At 35.1% G+C, this 18,685-nt stretch overlaps 2 protein-coding genes across 2 annotated transcripts; both read left to right on the forward strand.

The window, feature by feature from the left end:
- Positions 1–6,745: 6,745 nt before the first annotated feature.
- On the forward strand, positions 6,746–8,318 carry LOC114078453 (pectin acetylesterase 8-like). The gene is made up of 9 exons (XM_027919326.1): positions 6,746–6,875; positions 6,952–7,034; positions 7,125–7,254; positions 7,344–7,423; positions 7,505–7,591; positions 7,684–7,808; positions 7,885–7,945; positions 8,042–8,095; positions 8,232–8,318. The coding sequence occupies exons 1-9, from the start codon at positions 6,746–6,748 to the stop codon at positions 8,316–8,318; spliced, it is 837 nt and encodes a 278-aa protein (XP_027775127.1).
- A 5,716-nt stretch (positions 8,319–14,034) lies between these two features.
- On the forward strand, positions 14,035–14,655 carry LOC107027823 (uncharacterized mitochondrial protein AtMg00810-like). Its single transcript, XM_015228883.1, has one exon. The coding sequence runs from the start codon at positions 14,035–14,037 to the stop codon at positions 14,653–14,655; it is 621 nt and encodes a 206-aa protein (XP_015084369.1).
- Positions 14,656–18,685: the final 4,030 nt, after the last annotated feature.

An 18,685-nucleotide genomic window follows, 5' to 3' on the forward strand; every position in this document is an offset into this window, starting at 1 on the left:
TTTGATTGAAACGAAAATAATTACTTTTAGGATAAATAGTTTTCATGAACGCCAATACTTTATAGTAGCGTTACAAAGGTTTTTATGTTTTTTTGATGGGACATATACATAAAAGAAAAGAATAATGGCTTAGGTAAAATTTAAACTTGTTTTTGTAGGATGACAAACTCATACGAAAACCTTTGTGATAGAGTTTCGATATGAGTTTTCTTAGGACGTTAATTCATATATGATATATTTCTGACACTTAATTAGAGAATTAATTAGAACGTTAAAAAGACTATATAATTGGAGAATCAATTAGAGCGTTGAATGGATCTTTTATTACTATGTATGCATTGCTTTTAACGTATGCCATTGCTAAACACTCTATTTAATATTTTCAGACTGTAGTCACCATTAACAAGTGTTTCAGATATATATAGAGAGAGTATAATTAATCGAATTTAGATATGTAACATGAATTATTCATTAATTTTAGTTAAGGGATAAAAAAACTCTTAGTTATGTTCAAATGAATAAATCATTTGATTTCTCTTCATTCAATCGTTACTTTCTCGATTTTATTTTTTCCTTGACCATTATGTCAAAATTAGACGTTTTACCTTTTACTTGTTCATTTAAATTTATTCAGCCACCTCAAATTTATCATAGTTCTTTTTGTATCTAGCGCACCTTTAATTTAAGTATAATATAAACGAGCAAGGATACATTTTATTAAGGCTTAAAAGTTCATTGAATTCTTTTCCCTTAGTCTATTGATTTTGATGTTTCCCATATATATATAATAATAAAAGAAGACAGAAAATAAATATGGAAAGATTCTAGAATTCCAAGAGGAGGACAAATGCATTACCCTTTTTGGTAATGCTTGTGTTAACAAATAACAATCATAAATTATTTATTTATTATATTTTAATTAAAGGATTGAAAAGTATCTTGTATAGATGAATCATTTGTTTGGTCCCTATTCACTCAATAATTTCAAATGGGACATTAATAAAGTCATCATTAATATGGGGAATATATTATAATAATTAATATCGTTCATGTTTCTTCATATTACCCAAATGCTATGTACCTCTATAATTCATAAGAAACTTTCTCTTCATAGTAACTTAACTCTAAAGATATTTTGCTCTTTTATCTCTTTTGTTGATCATTCACCACATCATTTTGTATTTGCTTTCATAATTTGATAAAATGTCAAAAAGACAAAAATATAAATGATTCTTTATCCAACTCTTTTACTATCAACAACTTCTAATTGTTCAATCTTTTTTTCTTCTTGAAAATTATATAATGCAGAAAATTAAAGAGATAATTGGGGTGATCATTAGTTTATAAAGGAGTGTTTTGATTTGAAGGAATATTGATTGTATTAAAGTGTTAAGGGAATACATGGGAGGTATATATAGGAGATATAGGAAGGAGTACTAATCCTAATAGGACTAGGATTAGTACACAGTAAATACTAATATTATTTTATACTATTTATTTAATACTATCTGTTATTATCCCCCTCAAGCTGAGCTGAGCGGAAGCGAACGGAAGCTTGGAACTGAGGTAATCGTGCTGTCGGCTCGGGAGAGGCTTGGTGAGAATATCAGCCGGTTGTTCTTCAGTGGGTACATACTGCACAGTCATGGTGCCGGCCTGAACTTCATCGCGAACAAAGAGACAATCGGTATCAACATGCTTCATTCTGGTGTGTAGGACGGAATTCTTGGCCACACAGATGGTTGATTTGTTGTCACAATAGAGAGCAGGAACAGTGTGAGTGGCGCGGAGTTCGCGAAGAATATATGTGACCCACATGGTCTCAGCAGCAAGAAGAGCAAGGGCGCGGTATTCAGCTTCAGTCGAGGACCGAGAGACCTTGGGTTGTTTTTTTGTACACCAGGAGATCAGGTTCGGCCCCAAAAAAACGAGAAACCCCGATGTAGATTTTCTGTCATTTTTATCATTCGCCCAATCTGAATCTGAGAAACCCCGAAGCTCCAAGTCCCCGGGTCGAATGAGTAAACCACGACCAAGAGTGCCAAAAATGTACCTGAGAATGCGTTTTAGACAATGGTAATCATGTTCACTTGGTTGATGCATGCGCTGAGCAACTCGGTTGACAGCAAACTGGATGTCAGGACGGGTAATGGCCAGATACTGTAGAGCCCCAATGAGGCTGCGGAAGTGGGTGATATCGGCAAAGGGGGTGTCGGCTCCATTCGTAGACGAAGAGACTGCCATCGGTGTTGGTTGACTGGTGCATTTTTCCAGTCCAGCTTTCTGCAACAGATCTCGAGCATATTTTGACTGATGAAGAAACAAGCCGCTGCCTGTCCGAGAAACCTCCATTCCCAGAAAATAATGTAACGGGCCAAGGTCCTTCATTTTGAAGGTAGTATGCATAGCTCGAGTGACATCCTGAATGAGAGCTGCAGTAGAGCCTGTAATAATGATATCATCTACATAGACAAGAAGAATGACTGTACCGTGTGCTGAATGTCGAGTAAACAGACTCGTGTCGTGTACGCAACACGTGAAGCCGAGTCCCTGGAGGAACGTTTTCAGACGTGTGTACCAAGCACGGGGGGCTTGCTTGAGCCCATACAGAGACTTCTGGAGTTTGCAAACATGTTGAGGGAAGCGGGGATCAACATAGCCCGGTGGTTGCGTCATGTAGATAGTTTCATCAAGCATGCCATGAAGAAAAGCATTGGAAACATCCAACTGATTGATGAGCCAATTGTTGCGCACGGCGAGTGACAGTACCAGGCGAATGGTTTCCTGCCGAATAACAGGACTGAATGTCTCGGAGTAATCAAGCCCATACTCCTGATTGTAGCCTTTAGCAACCAAACGAGCCTTGTACCTGGAAATACTGCCATCTGCATTGTGTTTAATTTTGTACACCCATTTACAGCCCACTGGGTGCCGCCCATGGGGCTTAGGTACAAGAACCCAAGTTTTCTGATCAGTCAAAGCCTTAAACTCGTCATCCATAGCATGACGCCAATAAGCATTTTTTGAGGCAACAGAGTAGGTTGTTGGTTCACTATCGGGAAGGGGTGTATTTGGTAGTATGGTAGCCTGAAAGGTTTTGGGTTTAAAGATACCGGCTTTGCCACGGGTTAACATGGGATGAGTATTGGGGGGTGGCACGGGCGGTGGTGATTCGGGGGTGGCCGGGAAGGACCCAAAACGGATCGGGCTGGAGATGTTGTGGGTATGGGGTGGTTCGGGTTGGTTGTGAGTGTGGGTGGTGGTTGCGGGTGTATTGTGGGTGACGGTCGAAGGGGTGATGAGGGGTGGTTGGGTAGTGGGTGGAGGTGTGGGGGAAGGTGGTGAGGGACCCTGTGAGTATGTTGGAAAAAGGGGAAGGACGCCAATGAATGATGTATTTGTGGAGGAGGAAATAGACTCGTAGGGAAACTCATTTTCGACAAATTTGACATGACGAGATATGTAGACTTTATGAGTTTGTGGGTCAAGACAGCGATAACCCTTGGAGGTAGGATGATAGCCCAAAAAAATACAAGGACGGGATCGGGGTTGTAATTTGTGAGTAATATGAGGGCGTAGCCAAGGGTAGGCAAGACACCCAAAGACGCGGAGGTTGGTATAATTGGGAAGTTCTTGGTAAAGGAGTTGATAGGGTGATTTGTTGGAGAGAGTGTGACTGGGCATTCTGTTAATGAGGTAGTTTGCGGTGGCTAGAGCTTCTACCCAAAAGGAGACAGGGAGATGAGATTGATGTAGAAGAGTAACCACCGTTTCAATGAGATGGCGATGCTTACGCTCAGCCACCCCATTCTGTTCGGGAGTGTATGGACAGGAGGTTTGATGTATAATTCCCAGGGATTGCAGAAACTGGCCAAAGATGTTATTGACATATTCCTTTCCATTGTCACTTCGAAAAAGTTTAACATGAGAATTGAATTGTGTTTTGACCATTTTTTCAAAAGTGACAAAGGTGGTGTATGCCTGTGATTTGTGTTTTAGTGGGTACAACCAAGTGTATTTTGTAAAATCATCCACAAAACAAATATAATAGCGAAAACCAGCAAATGAAGGAACAGCAGTAGGACCCCATAGGTCAGAATGAATAAGTTGAAAAGGTGCAGTTGTACGCTTCTCAGATAAAGTAAAAGGTAATTTATGAGATTTAGCAATTGAACAGGAGTCACAATTGTTTACATGAATGGAAGAAAAACCTAATTGAGACATTAAAGAATTTATTATTTGAGTAGACGGGTGACCCAGACGACTGTGCCACAACAGACTGTGGCCATCAGCCGAAAGAGCCACCGGAGCCACAGGAACGCTTTCTGAAACTGGGTGGGCAGACGAACTTGTGCCAGGAAGAACGTACAGACCATGCTCACAGGGGCCCTGAAAAATCACCCTCTTGGTAGTATTGTCTAGGATCTGAAAATCATTAGAGGTGAACAAGAGTGAGCAATTATTGTCTTTTGTGAATTGGTGAACTGAAAGGAGATTGGATTTAATAGAAGGGACGTGGGTAAGGTTACCTAGGTGAAAGATAGCGGTGGGGGTTTTAATGGTACCCGTGCCAGTGTGAGAAATATTAAGGGACTCACCGTTGCCAACAGTAATACCATTGGAGCCATGATATGGATTTGGAGCGTTAAGCTTGGATAGATCAGAAGTAACGTGCATGTTGGCCCCAGTATCCAACAGCCATTCAGAGGAAGGGCCGGCTTGAGATGCATAATTGGCACGGTTATCACTATTTCGGCTCTCCTCATACCGAAACCAGCAACGAACAGCGGTGTGTCCTGTTTTCTGACAGATTTGACAAGTTGGACGATCCCGCTCGTAAGTGCCCTGCCCGCCGCTGGAAGATGACTGCCCGCCGCTGCCGAAGGAGTGCAGGCTGTTGTTGCTGCCGTGCTGCTGACCGTCGTACGGCGGACGACTGCCCTGCCGACCGCCGCGCCCGCGGCCTCCGCTGTTTCTGCCGTAGCCGCCGCGGCTCCCCTGCCGGCCGCCACCACGCCCCCCGCGATAGTTCTGGCTTGCGGTGAGGGCGGTGGCCGGCTCCATAACAGCGGCTTCTCGGAGAAGAAGTTTGCTCTCCAGATCCACGTTGATTTCTTCACTTTTTAGCCACGAGGAGAGAGTAGCCAGGTCAACGGGCGTTGGACTGATGCGAACCGCCTGTTTAATGGAGGAGTAAGCTGATGGGAGCCCCCGAACGACGCACATGACGAGATCTTTTTCGGGAATGATTTCGTTCACGGTGTCGAGGGCTGTGATGATGGTGGAGACCTCGTCTAAATACTCCGCCATAGTTTTCGTGCCTTTGGTAATTGTGTGGAGACGATCACGCAATTGAAAAATATGAGAGTGGGAAATTGATGCATAGCGTGTTGCGAGGGCCGTCCACAGGGCTGAAGCAGTTGTGTAGGATCGGACGTGTTTCTGAACCGTGGGAGAGATGACCGCAATCAAACATGATCGGATCTGGCCATCCACGGCTTTCCAGGCGGCATGGGCCGGATTGGTTTTTTCTGATTTGTCCGTGGCGGTGATGACTGCCGGCGGCGGTTCTGTGCTTCCATCGACGTATTTGAGAAGGTAATTGGCCTCAAGGGCTGTAAGAACGGTGATTTTCCATGTAGGGTAATTTATGTCTGATAATTTTTCGGGAATCAGGGCATGAAGATGCCTGAGAAGGAGTTTAACGCCAGAAGGAAGTGAATCTAGAGGATCCACCTCGGTTGTCATGGCTGCCGCCGCCCAAGAGAAGAGAGGGAACGATCGGTGCCCTAAAGAGAGAAAAAAAAACTAGAGAAAAGAAGATCTAGGTTTTCTGGCTCTTGATACCATGAAGGAATATTGATTGTATTAAAGTGTTAAGGGAATACATGGAAGATATATATAGAAGATATAGTAAGGAGTACTAATCCTAATAGGACTAGGATTAAGGAATACTAATCCTAATAGGACTAGGATTAGTACACAGTAAATATTAATATTATTTTATACTATTTATTTAATACTATCTGTTATTAAGTATCATAAGTATTTTATGGAGTTCTCTATTTTTGAAATGAAAATCGTCATTGGGCTTGTCATAAGGTATATATTTTCACATTCTATGTTTTATTAACTTCATCAAGGTTACTTTGTTCTCTTTGTTGCCATATTTCAATTTTTGGCATATTTATTTTTGTCTTCACCTTTCATGTTATACCTTTAATTTGGTTTCCAAGCAAAAAGAGATTCTCCTTTTATATATCTATTAAGTATTAAAAAAAAATAGTGTGTGATTATATGCACATACTTTCAAGTCCATATATATAGTGGATATGTGAGTATCCTCGTTGATCTTCTATTGTATAAAAAATCTTCAATGAGTGAAATCAAGTAAGATTACAAAAAAAAATATGTGTTGAGTAAGATCGTCGATTTTGAGCCCCTTGTATGTGTTGGGTGCTTGAGCACATCTTTCTCATTTTTGGTTTCACTCATTGCAAAATGAGAGATATTGCAGTTTTTATGATTACAATGTGAATTGTTGGATATCGTTTAATTGCCTAAATTGTAATTTGGTTTGAGGACATGGTTTTAAATTTATTGAGCTAGCTATATAAGATCAATATAACGTTCATCACTTTTAATAATTTGAGATTTTCTTGATTTTAATTCGAAAATTTGGTAATGATCCCTAATGCCTTAGCCCTTTTAAGTATAATTTACACTTGTTTTTGTTTGCCGTAGGATGACAACGTTTGTGTTGGCTTTACTAGTCTTTTTATCAATATTATGTGCAACTCATGTTCTCACTAATAAAGATGATTTTTTGTACGTTAATATCACAATACTCCAAAGCGCAACTGCCCAAGGTGCAGGTAGTATACTTAGATTTTTGAATTACTGAAAGAAAACTAAACAAACACTAATCATTTGTTTTAATTTGTCAACCAGTATGTCTCGATGGAAGTCCACCAGCATATCATCTTCATAGAGGATATGGTACAGGATTTCGCAGTTGGATTATCTACTTGGAAGTTAGTCACTTAATTCTTCTTTTCAATTAATTTTCATATATTTACATAACTAATTAGCTAATTGCGGATAAAAAAAATTCATATTCGTAGGGAGGTAGTTGGTGCGAAAGTATCCCAGATTGCCTTGATCGTTCAACTACGTCCTTAGGTTCTTCCAACCATATGAAACAACACGACTTTTTCGCGGGTGTACTTCATAATACTTCTAAACAAAATCCAGGTGATACACATTATTACTTATATGTGTGCATTTTAATGAAAATCTTTTACCCACGTCTTCTGACTCCAAAACATTGTTGGAATTGGTAGAGTTTCATAATTGGAATAGGGTGAAGGTGAAGTATTGTGACGGTTCATCTTTCACTAGTGATGTTGAACAAGTTCACCCTGTAAGAAATATACTACATGTGTATATATTTATTAATTTCGTAATTTTTTTCTGATTAAATTTTTCAAATAATGTATGTTAGGAGAACAAGTTGTACTTAAGAGGCGCAAGAATATTTAAGGCTATTATGGAAGATTTATGGAGCAAAGGAATGAAAAGTGCTGAAAATGTAAGAATATGTATTACTACCTAATACTATCATACTATTTTTTTTCAAAATAAAAATAAAAAATTCTACTTGGCTAAATCTTGAATATTTAGGCAATTCTAACGGGAACATCAGCAGGAGGGTTGGCAACAATGTTGAACTGCGATAAGTTTAAATGTCTCCTTCCAGAGAGTGCTAAAGTAAAATGTGTCGCAGATGCTGCCTTTTTTATCAATAGGTCAGCACACTCTTCTTATATATGATCTCAAGAAAATTCGATTCACTTGCCTCGTTCATGATTAATAATAATGCAGCAAGACAATCTATGGTACTTCATATATTCAAGAGTTGTATCGAAAAATTGTTAACCTACATGTGAGTCACATCTTCTTCTTCTTTTTTTCTTTTAATAATTTTGATATGTTTAAGAAGTAGATACCATGATGAATCTTTTTCCTCTTCCGTTCTTAGGGATTAACTAAGAATTTGCCGTCAGCTTGCACGTCTGTAATGGAACCAAGTCTGGTAAAAGCTTAAGCTTTTATAACAAAAACAATTTCTTTCTTTATATATACTATAGTAAGTAGTATAAACAATATTTCACTCTAATTATAACATTATGTATATATACATTTCCTAATTGATGATATATATGGTGCAGTGCCTTTTCTCTCAGAATGTTATTCCATACATTCAGACTCCACTTTTCATAATCAATTCAATTTATGATTCCTGGCAGGTCAAGTAGACAAAATGCATGATTTTCTGTCCATTTTTCAATTTTTTTGTGAGTTTGTTTACATATTTGATATTCAATAGATTGTAATAATCTGCATTAGCATTCATACATCATATATTGTTTAATTTTTCATACATTCATAGTTAATAATTTTGAATATTTCTTATAGGGTTGCTAATACACAAGTGAATACAGATTCAAGTTTGGATTTGGTAAAAACAAAATCTGATAAAAGGAACATATAAGAAGAAGAAGAAGAAGAAGAAGAAGAAGAAGAAGAAGGAGAGAGTCAAGGTTGCAAAATTGTATTCACATCACAATTGCATTAATATTAATTTTTGTTTATTAATTAAAAACACGTTATCAATCTGAAGTAAAAAAGATGACGTACGAAATGTGCGCACAAAATGCACATATAATGCACGTGTAATGCACGAAATGCACGTTTGACGCACGAAGTTCACGAAATGCATCAATTTTGCACATAAAAAAAATGTCTATATGCTAGCTACCATATAGGTAAAGAACATTTTTGCTATCATATATTAGGTTTAATATCACATTAATTAGTCGTTACACACACCAATTTTGCATATGAAAAAGAAAAAGTCTATATGCTAGCTACCATATAGATAAAGAGCATTTTTGCTACCATATACTAGGTCTAATATCACAATAATTAGTCACACGCATCAATTTTACATATAAAAAAGAAAATGTTTATATGTTAGCTACCATATAGGTAAAAAGCATTTTTGCTATCAAATACTAGGTCTAAAATCACATTAATTAGTTGTTACACACACCAATTTTGCATATGAAAAAGAAGAAGTCTATATGCTAGCTACCATATAGATAAAGAGTATTTTTGCTACCATACACTAGGTCTAATATCACATTAATTAGTCACACACATCAATTTTGCATATAAAAAAAAAATTGTCTATATGCTAGCTACCATATAGGTAAAGAACATTTTTACTAGCATATTTATACATATACTAGGTGGTGCTATTGCTACTTATTTCTTGTTTCAAGATTAAAAAATAAATCAATAGTTAAATTATGAATATAAATATACAAGTCTTCTCTTTAGGCTAGGAACTATTGCAGTATGGCAACAAATATAATTTTTCTGATTTTTCTAACTAAATTCATTGCGGAGGCGCAAAAAATCAATATCACAAAAGTACATAACTCTACAACACAAGGCGCTGGCATAAATATATATAATTATATTCATTTTATTTTTTCATTAGAATTAGATTTGATGGTTTGTTTTTGTTAAATAGTTTGTCTCGACGGAAGTCCGCCGTCATATTACTTTGATTGGGGATTTGATGCTTGAGCTTCTAGTTGGATAATTTACCTTCAAGTAAGTTTGTTTAATTAATTAGTGTTTTGTTTTCATCGTATATTTAATTTTATTTCGCTATATTTGTTCTTTTCGGGCGGAGGGTGGTGCGAGAACCTAAAAGATTGCCACTGTCGTACATTTCAACCAACAGGTTCCTCCAACTTAATGCAGGATCAAACTAAGTTTGGTGGAATATTTAATAACACTCCCCAAAATAATCCAGATGAACTAATTTTTGCTGGAGATCATTTATTGCTACTTAAATCATAAAATCTAATATAGAGTAGTTATAATAGGTTACATGTTAGTAAGTAAGTTTACATCTTTATTCAATTGATGAAAAATTATACTATTGATTTCACGAGAATGTTGTTGAAAATTAATATGGAGAATTTTAAACAAATACTAGTGAATTTGGTTTTTATAACAATTTTATTTGTCTCGGAAAATTATTCGCCAAATAAATGTTTCCCATTCTTTCAATACCCGCTAATATAATTTGTTATGGCAGACTTTTATAATTGGAATCGAGTATGGGTAAATTATTGCAATGGATCGTCGTTTACCAGTGACGTTGAAGAAGTTGATCCAGTAATTAAGTAGATAAATAACACATATCTCATATAATTTTTTTTAACCCTAATAATTCATTTCTGATCAGTAAAAATGTATTGTGGCCTAAGGGACTGCAAAATGCCAAAAACGTAAGTTTCATCATAATGTATGTTTTATGGAATTCGATTAAGTTTTGTGAAAAGGCTGCTCTTTGTGATGATTCTAACATATAGAGATTTGACAATATATTTGAAAAGTTGTTCTTATCTTTTGTTGAGCAACTAGTTAAATGTACAGGTGTTGATTAGTAGTTAAATGTACAGATGTTGATTTGTAATTAGAAGTTAGTTAAAATAAATTAACAAACTATGAGTCACTGTTAGTTAGTTAGTAACAACATTTTTAGTATTTTTCCTTTCTTGTATAAATAGATAGCTTGTAACAGATTTCATTCATTCAATATAATTTTTTCTCACTTTCACTGATCTTAACATGATATCAGAGCTAGGAAGGCAATTTTAGGGATTTATCAGGATTTTGAAGATAGATCGAGAGATTCTGTCAGAATTGTTTTACAATGGTGAATGAGGATGGATTGACGGGAGCATCTACTGACAGAGCTTCCACAGATCGTGATAATGGAATCAATGGAGGTTTTGTGACAATTGATCACAATCACCCACTGTATTTGAGCTCATCTGATGTAGCTGGAGCTCTCTCTGTTGGAATTAAGTTGACAGGGATGGAGAATTACACATTATGGAGTCGCGCAATGGAGATTGCTCTGCTTGGACGAAACAAGTTGGGATTCATTGATGGCTCTGTTTTGCGAAGTGATTTTGATGAACCTTTGAAGAAAATTTGGGATCGTTACAATGCGATTGTGATCACTCTGATTACCTGTGACTTAAGTAAAGATTTGCTTAGCGGTATTCTCTATTCATCAAGTGCGAATCAGGTATGGCTCGTTCTCAAGGAAAGATTTGACAAAATCAATGGATCTCGACTTTTCCAATTACATAGAAGCATCTTCACTCTTACACAAGGAACTTTGACTGTGTCTGCTTATTTTACCAAATTGAAGAGTGTATGGGATGAGTATGACTCAATTTTACCCTCACCTAGTTGTGGATGTAATAAAACAAAGGACTATGTTGAACAAATACAATATTAGAAATTGCTCCAATTTCTAATGGGGCTGGATGACAGTTATTCACAGGCAAGAGGTCACATTCTAATGATGTCCTGTCTTCATAGTATAAATTAGGCATATGCATTGATCATACAGGATGAGAGTCAAAAAGGAATTGCTGGTTCTATTCACGAAAGAATAGAATCGTTAGCTATGTATTCTGGTAGAGTTGCTGGATCACCACAATTCAATAATAATAGGCAGTCATATCCTAGAAGAAATTTTCATTCCTTGTATTGTGATTTCTGCAACATGAAGGGGCATATTAGGGCAGATTATAATAAGCTGAAGAAGTGTGATAACTGTAATGCAACTGGTCATGTGAAGGATAATTGATATTTGCTTATTGGATATCCAGATTACTTCAAGGGTAAGAGGAAAGTTAATATAGTGATAGGAGATTGTACTAACACACAAAGACAACTGCAAAATATGCAGGATCATGTGGAATGGAAAGCACATACAGCCATGGGGGATCAATCACAAGGAGAAGAAGGTCATGTCACACAAGAGCAAATACTGAAAATGATGAAGAACTCATCACCAACACAACTCAACCAGATCTTCAATGTCTTGAATGAAACCAACAAAACAATGGAGAATTCTCAGAAAAATATTTGTATGGCAGGACCTCTTGGCTGGGAAGGTCAAGGGGATTGGTGATATAGAAGATGGGTTGTATGTACTAAACTTGAATGCAAATCAACAGCAGGCAAGGATTCAACTATGTCTGCAGTTAGAACAAATAATGCAGATCCAGCTTTTTGGCACAAGAGATTAGGACATGTTCCTATGGGAGTACTTAGGAAAATAAAAGAATTTAGTTGTAATAGCTTTCATATTGATCAATCTTATCTGTCCACAAGCTAGACAAACTAGAGTTTCATTTTCTGTGGGTCATACTGTAGTAGATGAGATATTTGACTTGATACATATGGATGTCTGGGGTCCATATAAGGTGGCTACTTACAATGGGATGAAATATTTTCTTACTTTAGTTGATGATAAGTCTAGATGGACATGTACATTTTTACTAGCATTAAAGTCTGATGTAATAGTTGTATTGAAACATTATCTGTTGATGATAAAGAACCAATGTGTCAAAGTTTTTAGGTCTGATAATGGAGGAGAATTTTTGAATTCTACTTGTCATGATCTGTTTGTTATGCATGGTATTATTCATCAAAGATCCTGCCCACACACTCCACAACTAAATGGAGTAGTGGAAAGGAAACACAGGCATTTATTGGAAATTACAAGGGCTATTAAATATCAAGGTTGTTTGCCTAATAGATTTTGGGGAGATTGTGTGGAAGCGGCTACTTATATCATCAACAGAATACTTTGTCTGTCCTTGGAAATAAGTCTCCATATGAGCTATTCTATCATAAATCACCTTCTCTAGCTCACATTAGAGTGATTGGTTGCTTGGCATTTGCTACAAATATTAGCAGGAATGATAAATTTGCTCTTAAGGCTAAGAAAGCAGTGTTTCTGGGATATGCTATAAATAAAAAAGGATACAAACTATTGGATGTTGAATCCAAACTTGTGTTTGTTAGCAGAGATGTTATTTTCTTTGAAGATATATTTCCTTTTCAAGATACAAGGCCGAATGAGGCAACTGAGCTTGCAATTGCACCTACTATATTTACACATACAGATGATGACCTTACACCATGTATAGTCTTCAGGAATATGGTACAAAATGATCAATATGGAGCTAATGATACTGCAAACCATGATTTATCTATTACTAATACTCAGGATCAGAATGAGATTGCATCAATACAGTCTGCACCTCTTCATATTGATTCTCATGTTTCACATGATCAGAACCAGGTTCCATTAGTATAGTCTGCTCTTACTCCTGTTGTTATGACTAGAAGATCCAACAGGCCTTCTAAGCCTCCTATATGGCATACAAACTACATATTGACAAAGAAGAAGACTACTTCTGGAAATTGCCCTCATTCCATTGCTAATGTAATCGACTATCAAAGCATCTCACCAGCTTATAGGAGTTATTTGACTAAGTTCTCCCAGGAAAGGCAACCCCTTTCATATAAGGAGGCCCTACAGGATTCTAGGTGGATTCGAGCTATGCAAGATGAAATACAAGCACTGGAAACTAATCAGACATGGGAACTTGTTGAGTTGCCTAAGGACAAGAGGGCCATAGGGTGTAAATGGGTGTACAAAATAAAGTATAAGGCTGATGGTGAGGATGATAGGTTCAAAGCTAGGTTACTAGCCAAGGGTTATAATAAAAAAGAAGGGTTGAATTATCAGGAGACTTTCTCACCTGTAACAAAAATGGTAACTGTTAGGGTGGTCATCAGTTTGGCTGTTGCACATCATTGGCAAATACATCAGATGGATGTATTCAATGCATTTCTTCAAGGTGATTTGAATGAAGAAGTATACATGAAACTTCCTCGGGGATTTGTTCACAGAGGGGAGAAAGGGATAGTATGCAAGCTCATCAAGTCACTCTATGGACTCAAATAGGCTAGCAGACAATGGAATATTAAACTAACCTCAGCTCTAATTGACTCTGGTTTTCAGCAGAGTCATTATGACTACTCATTATTCACCAAGCACAAAGGACAAGTTTAGTGATGGTGTTAATCTATGTTGATGACTTGCTTGTTACAAGGAATGATCACAAGTTGATATTGGAGGCAAAAAGTATTCTCAAAGACAGGTTCAAGATGAAAGACTTGGATGAATTGAGATATTTTTTGGGAATAGAGTTTGCCAGAAATGATTCAGGGATTCTTATGCATCAAAGAAAATATTGTCTTGAGCTAATCTCTGACATTGAATTATCTAACTCAAAGACAGTTCGAACTCCTATTGAGCTGAATCAAAAGCTCACAACTACAGAGTTTGACTTACATTTTCCTACTGATAATGAAGATGATAGGGTGCTGGATGATCCTAGTGTGTATCAGAAATTGGTGGGAAGATTGCTTTACTTAACAATAACAAGACCAGACATAACTTTTGCAGTGCAGCTCCTAAGTCAATTCATGCATAGCCCTAAGACATGTCATATGGAAGCAGCAATGAGGGTAGTAAGATATGTCAAACAAGCACCAGGATTAGGAATTCTTATGACAGTTAACACAAATAACCAGTTAATTGCATACTGTGATGCAGATTGGGTTGCATGTCCAAACAACACAAAATCAATCACTGGCTACATGGTTACATATGGAGGTTCTTTGATCTCATGAAAGTCAAAGAAGCAGGACACGATTTCAATAAGCTCATCTCAATCCGAGTATAGGAGTTTGGCTTCAACAGTTACAGAAATTATATGGCTGGTTGGTCTCTTTAAGGAGTTAGGGGTGGAACTAAAGTTGCCAGTGCCTATATATAGTGACAGCAAATCTGCCATACAAATTGCATCCAATCCAGTTTTCCATAAACGAACCAAACACATAGACATTGATTGTCATTTCATAAGAGAAAAGGTACAATTGGGAATGGTTCAACCTTTGTACCTGAAGACAACAGAACAACCAGCAAAATTTATTCACTAAGGGACTCACTCATCTACAACACACGTATTTGCTTACCAAGCTAGGAATGAAGAATATTTTTCATACTCCTAGCTTGAGGGAGGATGTTGAGCAACTAGTTAAATGTACAGATGTTAATTTATAATTAGAAGTTAGTTAGAATAAATTAACAAACTATGAGTCACTATTAGTTAGTTATTAACAACATTTTTAGTATTTTCCCTTTCTTGTATAAATGAATAGCTTGTAACAGATTTCATTCATTCAATATAATTTTTCCTCTTTCACTTTCACTGATCTTAACATTGTATACTTTAAATGCTTTTTTATTTGATGTGAATTTCTGAATGAATTAGCTTGTTCAACACTGAAATTATTGAATTGGTTGTACTTTTATGGATACAATTTCTATTCAGGCAATATATCATGTTGGTGTTAAAATCTTGCTCTTTTTAAAGATGAAATAGTAATGATGATAATAATTTCTATTATTTTAATTCAAAATAAAATTGCAATTTATTTTAGGCAATCCTAACTGGATCATCTGCGGTGGGATTAGCCACGATCTTAAACGGCGATAAATTCAAGGCTCTCTTTTCAAATGATTATGTAAAGATTAAATGCGTCGCAAGTGCATGTTTTTTCATCAACATGTGAGTTTTCATTATTCCCTATGATTTGGTGGGCTTGTGTTTTAGTTAAATAATCATTAAATTCATTGTTAAATTGACCCTTTCACCTTTCCAAATTTCAACCGTTCTTCCAATTTGCTGAATTAATTAGAGTAATCACACTTAGACTTAACTATTTATTTATTTTTAATATAGTATTCGATTGTTAAGTATTTACGTACATTAATCCTTCACTTCTTTGTTATTATTTCTGAAGAAGTTGAAAAATACAAAATTCATAATTTTCTTAACATTATATCGTTAGTGGCCTATTTATATATAACATTGTAATAAAATGGAGATCAAAAGATATTTTGAATTATCTTGCGGGACAAATTAACATTCATAAAGTAAATTATATTCTTTATTTTTCCCCTCAACTTTGAATTATGACGTATTTTCAATTTGAAATCACAATCTAGCTAATAGTTATACTTTTATCCAACACTATTGATAATGTTAAACTTTTTTCGATTCCCATATTGCTTTTCAATTGTTGTATAATTTACAGTCAAATATTAACGAATATTTCATATATATACATTTAAATAAAAATTACAAAATTTTGGTGAACCAGAATGATCAATAAATCTTTTTTTAAGTTTAAGAGGTTGTTTTATCACCTCTTGTCACATACATCAAGATATTATATGGGACAAGTATTGGTTCGATACTTCCGGTCCAACAATATATAATAGGCAACTTTCACATATAGCAAACAAAAAATTCATATTTGTATGCTATAGCAAACTTTGCATAATTGCACTCCATAGCAAACATAAAACTGTATAATTCGCTATGCATATACAAGTGTACAATTCGCTGGCCTAAATTGTATAATTCGCTGGCCTATTTCGCTGCAATTGTATAATTCGCTATCCTATTTCACTGCAATTGTATAATGCACAATTGTATAATTCACTGCCTATTTCGCTGCAATATTAAGTGTATAGCAAGAAGATATATGTTTTTCTCTCGCTTTATACAAAAACAGAAACACAATATATACACTTCTGTTGTATAAAGCTAGAGAAAATTGTATTTCACTGCAATTGTATAATTCGTAATTGTATAATTCGTTGACCTTTTTCTCTGCAATATTTGATGTAAAATGTTTGCAAATTGTATAATTAAGTGTGTAACACGAATATATATATTTTTGCATGTGTATATACAATTTTCTCTCGCTTTATACAAAACAGAAACAGAATTATACACTTCTGTGTATAAAGCGAGAGAGGCGAGCGAGAATGGAGAGTGGCGAGTGAGATCTCTGGGAGAGAGACGCTGGCGAATTTTAGCTACCGTTTGCTATGGAGCACAATTAAATCAAACCCTAGCTATTCCATTTGTTTTAGGTTATTTGTTTGCTATTATATACAATTTTCCCTATATAATAAGGTAGTAATTTTTTATTTTTGTTTTATTTGTCTATTTGATTTTTATTTCTAACATTTTATTTATTACACAGACAATAGCAGAAGTGGTGGGTCATTGGTTCTTTGACCGAATCGAAAATCATCAATATATCGATCCATATCCTTAGCTAAGGATCGTTAAATAGTGCTTTGTAAAACTAATTATTAATGAATGAAATTTGAATATTATATTCGCTTCTATATAATTTTGTAGCTCTTAATCAGCTATCAATAGAGATACTTATTCTAATGAAAAATATCTAGAGTTTTGTTACTCAAATTTCTCGATTTGAACAACACTTTTTGAAATAAGTAATGTATATGTATCTTATAACAAATTATTTCATTAAATGTAGACGAATACTCACAAATGTTATTAACATTATGAATTTAAAGTGATGGTTCATTGTGTTCATTAAAATAATTTTAACATTTTAATCCAAAATTAGTTATATAACAAAAAGAGTAAAAGTAATAAGAGAAAAAAAGAAAAGGCTGCCTAATAAATCGTAATTCCAAAAATGCCCCTTCTACTACCTTATAGTCCTTTACAATAATAAATCTTTTCCTTTTAAGTGAAAAATGAATATTTACAAATGTTATTAATATTGTAAATTCGAAATGGTATTAGTTAAAATAATATTAAATTTTTAATGTAAAAATGACCCTACTAATACCCTGCTCGCTTAATATTTATTCATGAAATTATTTTAGCAGCACACGTTTTTCCTCTTAAGCATATCCTCACTGAAATTACATTTCAAGTTTTGTGAAAAATGTTCTTCTTTGTGAGTGCATTTCATTTTGCTTGTTGCTTTAAAAAAAAATCTTGCTAATTACTTTTTTTTTTATAGCATAATAATGTATGGTTTAGACTTACATTTTTCCTTAATATTAAGTTACTACATTAATATTATTATAGTCAAATTTAACTTTGACAATGCTACAGAGGCAAAAAAAGTGACTAAGCACCCAATTTAGGAACCAAATTCCGATTGTTAAAGGTTGTTTATGTTCTAGTGACATTTGTTCGTTAATCATCAAAATAAAAACTCATTTCAACACTTGGCAACTCTTATTATTCTTATTTACTTCATTACTGTGTATGCAATTCATTGATAAATTAAAGTTAATTATGGTTCTTCAAATTCATATTCCCTACAATGTACAATTGTTGAAGCACTTACCATTGCTCTTATCTATCACGTGTGCATTCAAGTACAATATATGAATAACAATATGTTTCGTATAATTTATTACATACATAGTATAATTTTTTGATAAATAATATCGAATTGAGCACTCTAGACTATATGCGGCTACGCTAGTATAGGTACATATATACCATTTTACCGGTAATTATGATGATCACTTTTGAAATTACTTTTTGATTAAAACGAAAATAATTACTTCTAGGATAAATAGTTTTCATGAACGCCAATACTTTATAGTAGCGTTAAAAAGGTTTTTATATTTTTTTGATGGGAAATATACATAAAAGAAAAGAATAATGGCTTAGGTAAAATTTAAACTTGTTTTTGTAGGATGAAAAACTCATAGAAAAACCTTTGTGATAGAGTTTCGATATGGAGTTTTCTTAGGACGTTAATTCATATATGATATATTTCTGACACTTAATTAGAGAATTAATTA

The sequence above is a fragment of the Solanum pennellii genome, chromosome 8 (assembly GCF_001406875.1).
Source record: "Solanum pennellii chromosome 8, SPENNV200".
In the NCBI taxonomy this organism is placed as follows: Eukaryota; Viridiplantae; Streptophyta; class Magnoliopsida; order Solanales; family Solanaceae; genus Solanum; species Solanum pennellii.